The following is a 12,298-nucleotide window of genomic DNA, read 5'->3' as shown; positions in this document are numbered from 1 at the left end:
AGCGAATGACCACACGCAAGACATTGCCCACTGCTGGGTCCTGTATGGAGGTGTTATCTAAATTGTATCAATTTAAATCTCATAAATAGGAAGGGCAATAGAGTGGGATCTACTCAACTCTGACTGAGAGCCACCTATGTACATTTTCTTTAGGACGTGGTTGAAGAAAGTGAGGAAAGAATGCTTATGTATGGGTGATTCTAATATAGTGCAATATTGACAATGTTTTGGCATGGTACAAGAAGGCCACACAAAGATGAATTCTACCACTTGGGAAACTAAGAGAGCTTCACAGCTTCTGAATGTTATTTGGGCTTCATGTATTCACTCTTGTGTTTGATAAAGCATATGTATAGTTTGCCATGTTCTAACAGAAGTACATTTCGCCCAACTTGAAAAATATGAATATCAATTATACATCATGAGCTTATCTAACTTGTCATAGAACAGTATAAGACGAGCATTTGTATAAAATACTTGCATAAAGAGATTATTATTCTGGGTGGAGACACATGCAGCATGACTATTGATTTCAAATATGATCTGAAGGAAAAAAGTATGGATGATATTTTAGCAAAATTCGAGTTCATTTTGACTCATTTATTTTCTAGTTTACATTGAAATCATGTTTTGTTTGGTTATGAAAATCGTTTGTTATAAGACAACTTGATGGTGTCATTCACGTACCTGTTTTTTCAACTTCTCTCTCATTTCGATTCTCATCCTGTGTGCACGTCATTCTAGTTTTGTGGATGTCTTTCAAAATAACATAAAGATCCGACCATGCCCTCTTCCCCCTTCTATCCCCTCAACAAGGGGGCATGTAAATACCGGGGAAGAGCCTATGTGGGTGGCAAGCTCTACCCATGTAAAGTTAAGAATCCCCATCATGAGATCCCCGAGTAGTCTGGGGGCGGAGGAAAGGCGCTGGTGATACCATCAGGCACCTCTTGCAGTCTCATTTCAGGGATTTGTTTGCAGGGGGTATAAAAACAGTCACTACACAGCCCAGGATGATAGGAGGCACAGATCTGGGGTGACGTAACTCTTAATTTGGACACTAGACAAAGTCTTCCCAAATTGAAAATTGGGCGCGACACTCGCACAGCAAAATGGGCACCATGGACTGCTCTCACTGCAGTGCTTGTCAAAGGCTCATGCTGCCCAGCACACTGCTGTCATTCTTCACCAAATGCCACAGCAGGAGCTTCCCTGGTGGTTTCAACGCCTAGAGTCGCACTGGCAGTACTGTGGCTTTGCGGACTCCACATTTGCATTAGTGCACCGTAGGCGTGCTGCCTAATTACTCACTGCGCTTGCCCCCTGCTGCCCTGGCACCCATGAGAAAGGGAGGTCTCTGAAGAGGCTATACCCCCCATAGAAAGGGAGCATGCATGTGTGAGGGTGCCATTAAAGGGGAGCCCAGCACACCAGTGGCACCCTGCCCCCTCACTCCTTAGGAAATGTGTTGGTGGCTCAGAGGGTTCATCAGCCCCAGCCCTGTGTACCACTAGCACCACTGCACCACTACCACCACTTCCCATCCATAGGACTATTGTATGGATTCATGCATGGGAGCTATGACATGAATAAAAAGGACCAATTATCATGTCAGTCATTACCAAAATAGACATCTAAAAGTTCTGTCCAATCCCTTGAGGTCAATGTTCCTTGTCTAATGTGGCCATGTCTAATGTGGCCATGTCTAATGTGGCCATGTCTAATGTGGCCATGTCTTTTCAGCTATTTGACCTGGAACTGTGACACAGTTAGGGCAAGCCAAAAGCAAGGTAGACATCCAAGCTAACAAGCCTGACTAGTCATGCCCTAGCTAGCTGATGGCAGTGCCAGTCACCCCCAGCCATGCTCTGGGCATTACTCATCCCCCTAGTCATGTTCCACACCAGGATATGATATGATAGGTTATTTATAATGTGCTTAATACCCAGAGGTTTCTAAACGCGGACCTGGGGATCGAACCTGTGTTGCTCCGTGTTGTCCTGCTTCCAAGGCAAACACGCTGCCCTGAGCTATCCTCCCGAGACATGGAACTTTGAAAAGATCGAAACTTTTAGCAATGGAAAAAAAAACACTTGTGCCAAACTCAAAACACTTCACACTACCAGAAACCTTGACTCCTCTCTTTGGAGTACACGTTCCCACGCATGCGCAATTCAGTCTGATCATCTCTGAGTCCCCTTGCATTCCCAGCATTCATTAACTTTTTATCATTGAGGATGCTGTCTTGTATTGTTGTATTGTTTGTGCATAAACTGGTCTCCCTTGTCATCCTGAATACATCTCGAACTCTTTCCTCCTCCAGGGACATGCTGCATCATCTCCCTCTGCACCTGTGTGGCCGGCATCAACTTTGAGCTCTCGCGGTATCCGCGCTACCTGTATGGTCTGCCCGAGGACATCAGCCACGGCTACGGATGGTCAATGTTTTGCGCATGGGGTGGCCTGGGGCTAACCTTGCTGGCCGGCTTCCTCTGCACACTGGCACCCTCCCTCAACACCCCCCGTGCCACCACTGTGCAAAAACCCAGGCAAGAGAATGGGGCTGTGTGACCGGGACCCGTGCCGGAAGGCAGGTGGAGGAGAATGGGAGCCCAAGAGCAGCACCAAGCAAACCCCAGAGGCAGGCAGGCTTGCCATGTGTAATACCAGCAAGAAAGATTTCTGGATGTCGGTGCCCTGCTTCTGAAATTTGGCCCAGGGTAAGCGATAACAGAGGCAAGACATTGTATGGTGTTGGGCCCACTGAGGTCAGGCTGCTCGCTTCTCTTTGTGGTGACCTGGAACAATAAGCTTGGAAGGGACTAAATGCCTTTGGTGTGATTTGGAACACATCTGGTAGGGTGTGGAAGGCTTTTTCAGTGATCTCAAATCAACCTGGAAGGGAGTGGAATACTTTGTGGTCACCTGGAACAAGTTTGAGAGGTAGCCCATTTGGTGACCTGAAACAATCTTCAAAAGAAGCAGACGCCATGGTTGTGATCTATAACATTGGATCTGATCGGTGGCCTTTGTGGTGGCTCGGGACAATGAGCTTGGAAGGCAGTGGAGGCCTTCGCATTGGTGCTACGTCCAGGGTGAAGCCGCCCAACTCTGCAAAGGACCAAGCCTAGAGCATGGCGCCAGGCCACGCAGCCATTCGGGGGGCGGGATGTGGGCTCTGGATGCTCATATAACCCACTCATTGGTGTTTTTAACAGTCTATTTACAAGTGTAACAGAAATGTCTTTTCTTTTATATGCGGAGGCTGTGTTCTTTTTTTTTTTTATACTTCCTACAGCCTACTTTGGATCAGACGTGGAGGGAGCCTGGAATAGGAGGGTGTGAGTCGAGGGCGGCCATTGGATAAATAGCACAGACTCAACTTCCGTGCACAATGCTTCCTCCCCCCTGAGTGGGGCTCTATATGTCCCCAACGGGGGGAGGGGGTTGCCTGTTCTACTCCTGCAGAGGTGGGATGTTGCCTGGCCCCACGGTCTGGCTGGCAGGTGAGGGCTGCATGAGGGCATTTAGGGAGTTTAGGGAGTAAAGGGGAGCAAAAGAGGGATCCACGCGACCATTCATTGCGCTGGGAAACAGATTCACTGCCACAAGAATGGCCATTTCAATGTTTATCCTAAAAACAAAGCATTTTCGGTGTTACAACCTCAACAAACCAATAATCTTTTTAACTTTGTGCCGCAGACTGTCAGCCAGGTCCAAAACCTCAAAAGAAGATGGGGTACATGCATTGGACCACAAAGTTACATTCCCACGTTGAGCTTCTGTAAACAGTGGTAGTGCGTTACACTGCATACTTCCAAGTCGAACCCCATACACAGAACGCGGGGGCAGTGGGAGTGCAGAGTGCTGGCTAATGCAGGGGGGCTACACAGTGTACTCGATCCTATCTGGAGGCAGTGTGAGTGCACAGTAATGTAGCGGGAGTACACAGTGTGCTTGACCTTATCTGGAGGCAGTGTGAGTGCATGGCGTAACCAGGAGCAGGAGGAGTGCGTGGTGAATTCACCCCTAACTGAAGGTAGATGGAGTGCACAGTAATGTAGCGGGAGTACACAGTGTACTTGACCTTATGTGGAGGAAGTGGGGGTGCATGGTGCAACTGGAAGCAGTGGGATTGCAAGGAACAACTGGAGGAAGTGGGAGTGCATGGTGCACCTGGACGAAGTGGGAGTGCATGGTGCACCTGGAGTAAGTGGTAGTGCATGGTGCAACTGGAGGAAGTGGAGGAGCATGGTTCAACTGGAAGGAGTGGAATTGCATGGAGCAACTGGAGGAAATGAGAGTCAGTGGTGTCCCTGGAGGAAGTGGGAGTGCATGGTGCAGCTGGAGGAAGTGAGAGTGTGTGGTGCACCTGGAGGAAGTGGGAGTGTATGGTTTAATTGGAAGGAGTGGGATTGCCTGGAGCAACTGGAGGAAGTGGGAGTTCATGGAACTAGAGGAAGTGGGAGTCAGTCGTGCACCTGGAGGAAGTGGGACTGCATGGTGCAACTGGAGGAAGTGTGAGTGTATGGTGCACCTGGAGGAAGTGGGAGTGCATGGTGCAACTGGAGGAAGTGTGAGTGTATGGTGCACCTGGAGGAAGTGGGAGTGCATGGTGCAACTGGAGGAAGTGGGAGTGCATGGTGCAATTGGAGGAAGTGGGAGTGCATGGTGCAACTGGAGGAAGTGAGAGTGTGTAGTGCACCTGGAGGAAGTGGGAGTGCATGGTTCAATTGGAAGGAATGGGATTGCATTGAGCAACTGAAGGAAGTGGGAGTTCATGGAGCAACTGGAGGAAGTGGGAGTCCGTGGTGCAACTGGAGGAAGTGGGCGTGCATGGCGCACCTGGAGGAAGTGGGAGTGCATGGTGCAACTGGAAGCAATGAGATTGCATGATGCAACTGGAAGCAGTGAGATTGCATGGTGCAACTGGAAGCACTAGGTGTGCATGGTGCAACTGGAAGCAGTGAGATTGCATGGTGCAACTGGAAGCACTGGGGTTGCATGGTGCAACTGGAAGCACCAGGTGTGCATGGTGCAACTGGAAGCAGTGGGGTTGAATGGTGCAACTGGAAGCAGTGGGGTTGAATGGTGCAACTGGAAGCAGTGGGGTTGCATGGTGCAACTAGAAGCACCAGGTGTGCATGGAACACTCGCTGCTAACTGGAGGTTGCCTTCAAGTTTCTTTTATGTTTGGTGAGGCTTCACATGCAGGCATTCAGGCTGCCCTCGACATCATTTCGATACTGGAGCGGGCCATGATGGGCCTCAGGGCTCAAGTGTGACCCTCTTTGCAGCAGCCATAAGTGAACACCAGCTCTGTCTGAGTCCCGTACACACCATTGACGCCTACGATTCTGGCTTGGGGCCAACCTTTGGAAGTAGCATTTATACCATCTGAGTTCTAAGTAGGCGCCCGCCCGCCCTCTGTACCACACTGCCCCTTCTCTGCCACTGGCCAGCTCAACAGAGGTCAGTGCAGATCAACAGAAATCCCAATGCCTGTATGTCCTTTCCACGGCATAACATCTCACCTCGTGTGCTGCTTCTTCCTGCTTCTTATTCTAGCATCTAGTGGCTGAATGGGAGCCTATAGAGAATGCAGCCCCAGCAGCATACAGGCTGTCATAAACCAGAGTGCTACCGCAGGAGCAGCACAGAAAAGGGCACATTTATATTTGCGAATGTGCAAGGCTGAGAAAAGCTGCCATCATTTCCGAACCAAAATACTGCATCCCAGGGACCAGAAGCCCCTTTCTACACAAAACCCTAGCTAAATTCTACAGGTCAGACACTGAACTACACAACTCATGTGCAGCAACGCAGCACTGCCCACCCACAGCGTAGATCACGCAACACATTTTTAAAACGGTAACTAGCCCAATACATGTTTTCAACACATCAAGCACAATTGATCATGTTTTTAAAGCATCCTGATTTACAATAATGTATAGTATACTTGTCTGTGCATATTTAAATTCAATAAGATGCGCTATTGTGCAAATATGTGCAGATACAACTGTGCACCTTTGCTGTGGTCCTCTTACCCAATTTGACAGAAACCACAGAGGGGCAAATCTAACCCCAAGCACAACAGAGTACAGTAGGTCACTGGACTACAAAACATAAAACTGCACTAGTGATGCTGCCCGCTGGGGCCTATGCTATCCTTACACAGGGCCTGATTCGTGCAAGTGCCGTGTCTCCTTCCGTGTGGGCCTGCACAAGTGGACAAAACATTGGCCTTCTGTGGGTGGGAAGATTCGCAAAAGTGAATCGGTCCATGCAAAATTCTGCACACGTATGTTATTTAGCCCCCTTCCTGTTGTAGGTCAGGCACAGAGAAAGCACAATGCTGACAGGGGTCTTCTCTGGCCACTGGCAGCGCGATCTACCCAAGATGAACATGTCTGCAAAGCATGAGCGTTTCCATAATGCTTTGCATCTCCATCCTTTAAGCAGTCGCAATAAGGCAAATCAGTTAATTTGTGCTGCGTATCCCAATTGAGCAAGTGGGCTGATTCCACAACGAACCCCATGGGGTCAGTTACCCATCCCCTGCATAGGTGTCAGGAGTCACCCAGCCAGTGCTGTGCTTCAGTTAAGCACTTTTATACTTTGAAATCCAGAAGAAAAAAAAAGGAAAAGACTAGTACCTACAAAGTCAATGACTCCCAGTGTTCAAAATGTAACGTCCAGGTGTTAAGCCTCATAAGTATTGTTCAGCATGTTGACTGTCTCTCAGAGGCCCCCCTTCCACTCTGTGTTGCCAAATTGGCTTCCGTGTTGCTCATTTCCCTTCAATTGTGCTTCATTGGCATTGCTCATGTAGACAGTATAGCATCGCCAAAGCTTGCAGATAATCTCTGCCTGGTGGTCTTGCAGGTTTACAGATGCGTTCCTGCTGTTTCTGCTGTTGTTGCATTTTCTCCTAGCAGGGTGGCTTTTTTTCCTTCATCTTTGAGCTCTGTGAAGCCATTGATTCCTCTGGGGAATTGATCATATAGTTATTTATTTATTTATTTATGTATTTGTGCGTTTGTGTCAGAGTATTCTATCCTTATCTTTCCACATTTGGGGCAGTGTACGAGCAAGTGGGACTCATTTCACACCAACTCTAGGCCATTTTGTTGGGTGATCTGGCCTTGCTCGACTTCCCAAGATTGTCCACGAGGGACTCTCTCAATTTCGAGGGCTGTGGTCAAAGACCTAGAATTTGGTCATTACCTACCTGTGCTTTGGGCTTACATTATTTGTGACAAAATAGTCTGCTAACACTCATGGCATAGAAAGGCAGGATAATTCCACCTGTGTCTTTTACTTAACAATTGACTTCCAATGCTTTTGACATGGAAGTCTTTCACCGCTAGAATTTTAAGCATGAACGTTGTTGACGCCCACATTTTTAGGGTTAGAATTTTTTGACTTTGTCTTCCAAAAAGTTAACTGAAGCGCTGCGCCCAGAATTTTGATGGGCATAGAGGGAATATCTGATGGGCCCTTGCACAGGCGGCCAGCCTCTCTCCTTCACCCAAATCCCATAAGGAAATGCAGCCAGTGAATTATGGGTGCAGTGTGCACTTGACTCTGCACTATGGGACAGGAAGGCTTTTCTAAAGGTATTAGCATAATTGACCTAAAAACCTTTGACCTAAAACATTTGATCGAATTTTTTTTAACCTTTTTTTTGGTCAAATTTAATTAAACATATATGGAGGTGGGTAAGGGTATAGAGATAGGTTGAGGGGAAGTGGGGGAGGGCCTGCAGGGGGGACGTCCCTCGCATTGTAGACAGAAAAAAAGATAAAATAAATTCAAATAGACCCAAACCTTTCTAAATTGACTTCAGAATGTAATAGCAGCAAGTGAGCTCGACACCAGACTGCCTGCTCTATCATCCCTCTCACAACCATCCTTCTTCTGGTGACGTGTTGTAGATGAAATATTGGGGAATTATTTGCAGCAATGAGAGCCCCCCCCACCAACCCTGCACACTGGCTACTGCTAGATGCACACTGAATGCAAGTGGCGGCTCTTTTGCCCCAGCTTCTGCATGTGAACGAATGCTAGGCAACAAGGGGGCAGACGTATTGGCCAGTGGAAGAATGCTAAGCAACAAGGTGGCGGACTCATTGGCCAGTGCAAGAATGCTAGGTAACAAGGGGGCGGACTCATTGGCCAGTGGAAGAATACTAGGCAACATGTGGGCGGACTCATTGGCCAGTGGAAGATTGCTAGGCAACAAGGGGGCGGACTCATTGGCCATTGGAAGAATGCTAGGAAACAAGGGGGCAGTCTCATTGGCCAGTGGAAGAATACTAGGCAACAAGGGGGCGTACTCATTGGCCAGTGGAAGAATGCTAGGTAACAAGGGGGCAAACTCATTGGCCAGTGGAAGAATGCTAGGCAACAAGGGGCAGACTCATTGGCCAGTGAAAGAATGCTAGGGAACAAGGGGGCGGACTCATTGGTCAGTGGAATAATGCTAGGTAACAAGGGGGCAGGCTCATTGGCCAGTCGAAGAATGCTAGGCAACAAGGGGGCGGACTCATTGGTCAGCGGTGATGTAGTGTGTCACAAACTGATAAGATGTGGTGTTTATTAAGGCAGTATGACATGACAGCCTAAAAGCTTGATGGGGCAGACATCAGGTGGTGCTGCAAGCAAGGCATTGGTGGCCTACAGCAGCGTCCTGGTAGTCCTGTAAGAGAAGTAATTGGAGCTTTTAAAAAAATGGAACTCAAGACATTGAAGAGAAGAAATCAGGGACCTTGAAGTGAGGCTTTTGGGTCCTAGACAACATCATTGCGGACAGGGGATGCCGGGGAAATCATCAGGGGTCTGGAAGAAAAGGCATTAAGGGATGGTCAGGTGAAGTTACCTGAGAATTCCGAGACATGCTGTTGTGGCCTGGAAGAGACAGCTTTAAGGCTTAAAACAGAGGGCATTGGAGCATGCAAAAGAAGGCACTTTCCGCCTTTAAACTCGAGGTATTGAAGCCAGGAAAGAAGGCATTGGGGGCATGGGGAGCTGGAAGAGAAGTAAAGGCATGGAGCGGGGATGTAGAGTGTTGGGATAAAAGTAATCGGCAGTGGCTTGTCGAAGTCAAATCCTTCTACAAGTGAAACTTTGGGGGGGGGGACGAAGGACCATAAAAGAAGGTTTTGCGGCTGCTAAGGGTAGGAATTGGGTGCTGTGGAGGAGGTGAAGCAGGTATTGGAAGACAGGGCATTGGTACTTGGAACTGGCGGCCCTTTTTTCCCACAAGACAAGCCATCGAGGTCTGGAAGTAAAGGTGCGAGGGTCTAGAGGAAAGGAAGAGAAGGCAGGCAGAACATGAAGAAATGCTGTTGGACACTGGAATAAAAGGTATTGGGACCAGGAACAGAAAGCATTAGGGAGCTAGAAGGGAAGACATAGGTAGTGGCGAGGGCACTTCTGGCCTAAAAGACAAGACATTGGGGACCGGAAAAAGTATTGTAGCTGGGAGCAGAAGGCATTGGGGGAGTGGGGAGCTAGAAGAGGTGATATGTGTAGGAGCAGGGGTATTAGGTCTGGGCTAAAGGGGGGTTGGCCTGAAAAAGAAGGTTTCAGAAGGTGAGGAGGAACTAAACACACATAATGAATTTGAAAAGAAGGCATTGGGGTTCTGGAAGGGATGGCATTAAGGGCCAGGGCGAGAAGGTATCAGGGAGCCTTCAAGGAAAGGTATTGAAGGCATTGTCAAAAAAGGACATGCAGGCTATTTATTGACTGTGATCCTAAGCCACACACAAGTAAGGGAGGGTTTCACATGGAAATGCCAGGTCTACACTATTGTCGGTGCGTTCATTTATCATTGACACAAAAGTTAACAGCCGTGGTGTTACAGGAAGCCCTGTAACACCACGGCTAAAATAATAATAAACATTAATAAAATAAAATGTAAGGCAGCAGTCTGCCAAAGCATCTGCAGAACAGACCCAGGGTGGTTCCAGTCTGCCAAAGCATCTGCAGAACAGACCCAGGGGGTTCTAGAGTGCCAACACATCTGCAGGGTGCTCTGCACACTCGACTAACCTAACAGAGAGACTATAGGCCTCATAGCATGGCACCCTAGCTTCTCACAGAGAATACAACCCAGAATTTCCTCAGACCAACATCACAGAGAAGATGAGAAAAATAGCACTGCAGCCTCACCCATCTCAAAGAATATAGACCTCACACACACGCACACTACAGCCTGCCATCTCACAGAAAACATAGACCACCAATGGAGAACAAACTCCTGCGCAAAATATAGATCCAACAAAACTTTAGTGTAAAGTATCACAGAAAATATAGACTTGCCAACACTTCTTCCTAGTAGATCACAGAGAATACAGCACTGACAGTGACAGCTTAGTACTTACCCTCGCATCTACAGTTCAGGAAGGGGCTCAGACTGTTCAAGGAATGGCTCCTCTCTAACACCTAGGTGTAAACCATACCTGACTGACACTGGGTGATCTGATCCCGACTGCTTCCTTACCAGGTTACTTGCAGACCCATTGCTGACAATTGCCCTCCCTCCCCTGTTGTTAGACCCCCCACTCCCTTGCTTCTGTGCTCTCTAACCTTTTTCTTCCCCCTATGATTGTAAAGAGCTCTGCTGCTTCTGGAAGCTAGGTCTGCGCTCAATAAATAACCTAATAATAATAATCACATTCAAAGAGGATATAGCCCGACAGTATTCCAGCCTCACCTCTCAGTGAATACATAGGCCTTTCCGACTTACCCACGCCTAACCTCTTACAGCGAATAAAGACGTAACACAATTGTAAGCCTACCCTAACACAGAAATTGAAGATTGATAACCCTACTGCTTAGCCCATGAAAAATAAAATAGAACTGGCACTGCTCCCACAGAAAATACAGACTTCACAACATTCCATCCTAACCTTCGCCTGATAGTATTGCATGACCAACTCCACTCTGAACTTCCTGCCCCACCGCAGGCATTGTAGAGTTGACAGCTCTCATTCCTTAACCCTCCAAACCCCCCCCAAGAGATGGCAGGGATGGCAACACTTACCCAAACCCATCACAGAGAACATAGACCTGGCAAGCACTCTGGCCTAACCTTCCAAAGAGAGTATGGACCGTAGTTGGTCTAACCTCCCACATAGAATATATACTTGAAAACACTCTGGCCTGACCTTGCACAGAGAATATAGACCTGACCACTCTCCCGTCTAACCCCATCATGCACTCGTAGCCGCGCGGGGTAAAGTGCTGGCAGATGTACATTGTCTATCCGTTGGGACATGGACCTGACACCACCCCAGCCTACAGCTCAAAGTCAACACTCCAAACGATCCTCCCAACAGCCTTGCTACCAGCACTCACCCTTCCCAGAGGTACACAGTCTGCCTTCCTCCACCCATCACCCCCTGACGGAGTTGTTTTATGTGTGCTGGCGATACATGGGGGTGAATTTCAAAAGCACAGTTCTGAGAGCACTTGCTCTTAAGTCGCACACACTTTGCCATCCCATCCTGTGGTCTTTGGCCAATTAAGGAGGTGACTGGTCTCAAGCGACCGGCGAATGTCTTTGACAGTCACCTTCCCCTCACCCCCCCCCACACACACACCCAGAAGACCGACAGCAGTGACACCGCGCGGCTCCCAGAGGGGAACATGGGCACAATGGGCGGCATGTAAATTGTTGAGATATGAATTGTAAATGTATTTATTGGAGTGTCATTTTTCAAGGAAAGATTGAACTGAAATTAAAATATTGAAAGATGTGGGACTTTTGCAAATGTTATTTTAAAACACGCACACACACACATACACACACGAGAAACTCTGCCAGCGGAAAGAAGTGTTACTCTGCCGTGGACTGACTGCAGCTTAAATAAACCATTTAATATCATCTTTTCAACTAAAGTCTCATCATATCATTTCACCTATAGACTTATTCCCGTTGGCTGTGTCTTAATATTATAAAGTATTAAGTTGCTTTATTCAAATCGGTAAAGTGTGTGGTGGAGTTTGAAATGGTTAAAAGGGAGGGTGGTATGGGGGACCCCCAACCCCATTAAAAGAAAAAAAAAGATAAACCCGCGATGAACGCTAGCACTAAGTAACTTATCCCTATATAGTGTGTGGGGATGAAGCCGGGTAGATTCGCAATCCATTATCCGGACCAATGGCTTGTTATAGCATGTCACTTATCTAGACCCATTCCACGGTTCTATAGACTCATGTCATAGCTCTACATACAGGACAATGCTACAACCCCGTCATTCAACCCATACATGTATGTAATACCTCA

At 47.8% G+C, this 12,298-nt stretch overlaps 1 protein-coding gene across 1 annotated transcript in view; it reads left to right on the top strand.

Moving 5' to 3' along the window:
- LOC138503424 (titin homolog) overlaps positions 1-11,768 on the top strand; it is a 296,164-nt gene extending 284,396 nt beyond the window's left edge. The window contains exon 4 of the mRNA XM_069623109.1: positions 2,324-11,768. Within this exon, the coding sequence (XP_069479210.1) occupies positions 2,324-2,571 (248 nt within the window). The 3' untranslated portion in view covers positions 2,572-11,768. The remainder of the gene's footprint in view (positions 1-2,323) is intronic.
- Positions 11,769-12,298: the final 530 nt, after the last annotated feature.

Source organism: Ambystoma mexicanum, chromosome 11 (genome assembly GCF_040938575.1).
Source record: "Ambystoma mexicanum isolate Mex_15411 chromosome 11, UKY_AmexF1_1, whole genome shotgun sequence".
NCBI classification, from domain to species: domain Eukaryota; kingdom Metazoa; phylum Chordata; class Amphibia; order Caudata; family Ambystomatidae; genus Ambystoma; species Ambystoma mexicanum.
This window is presented reverse-complemented; position numbering and strand designations above follow the sequence as displayed.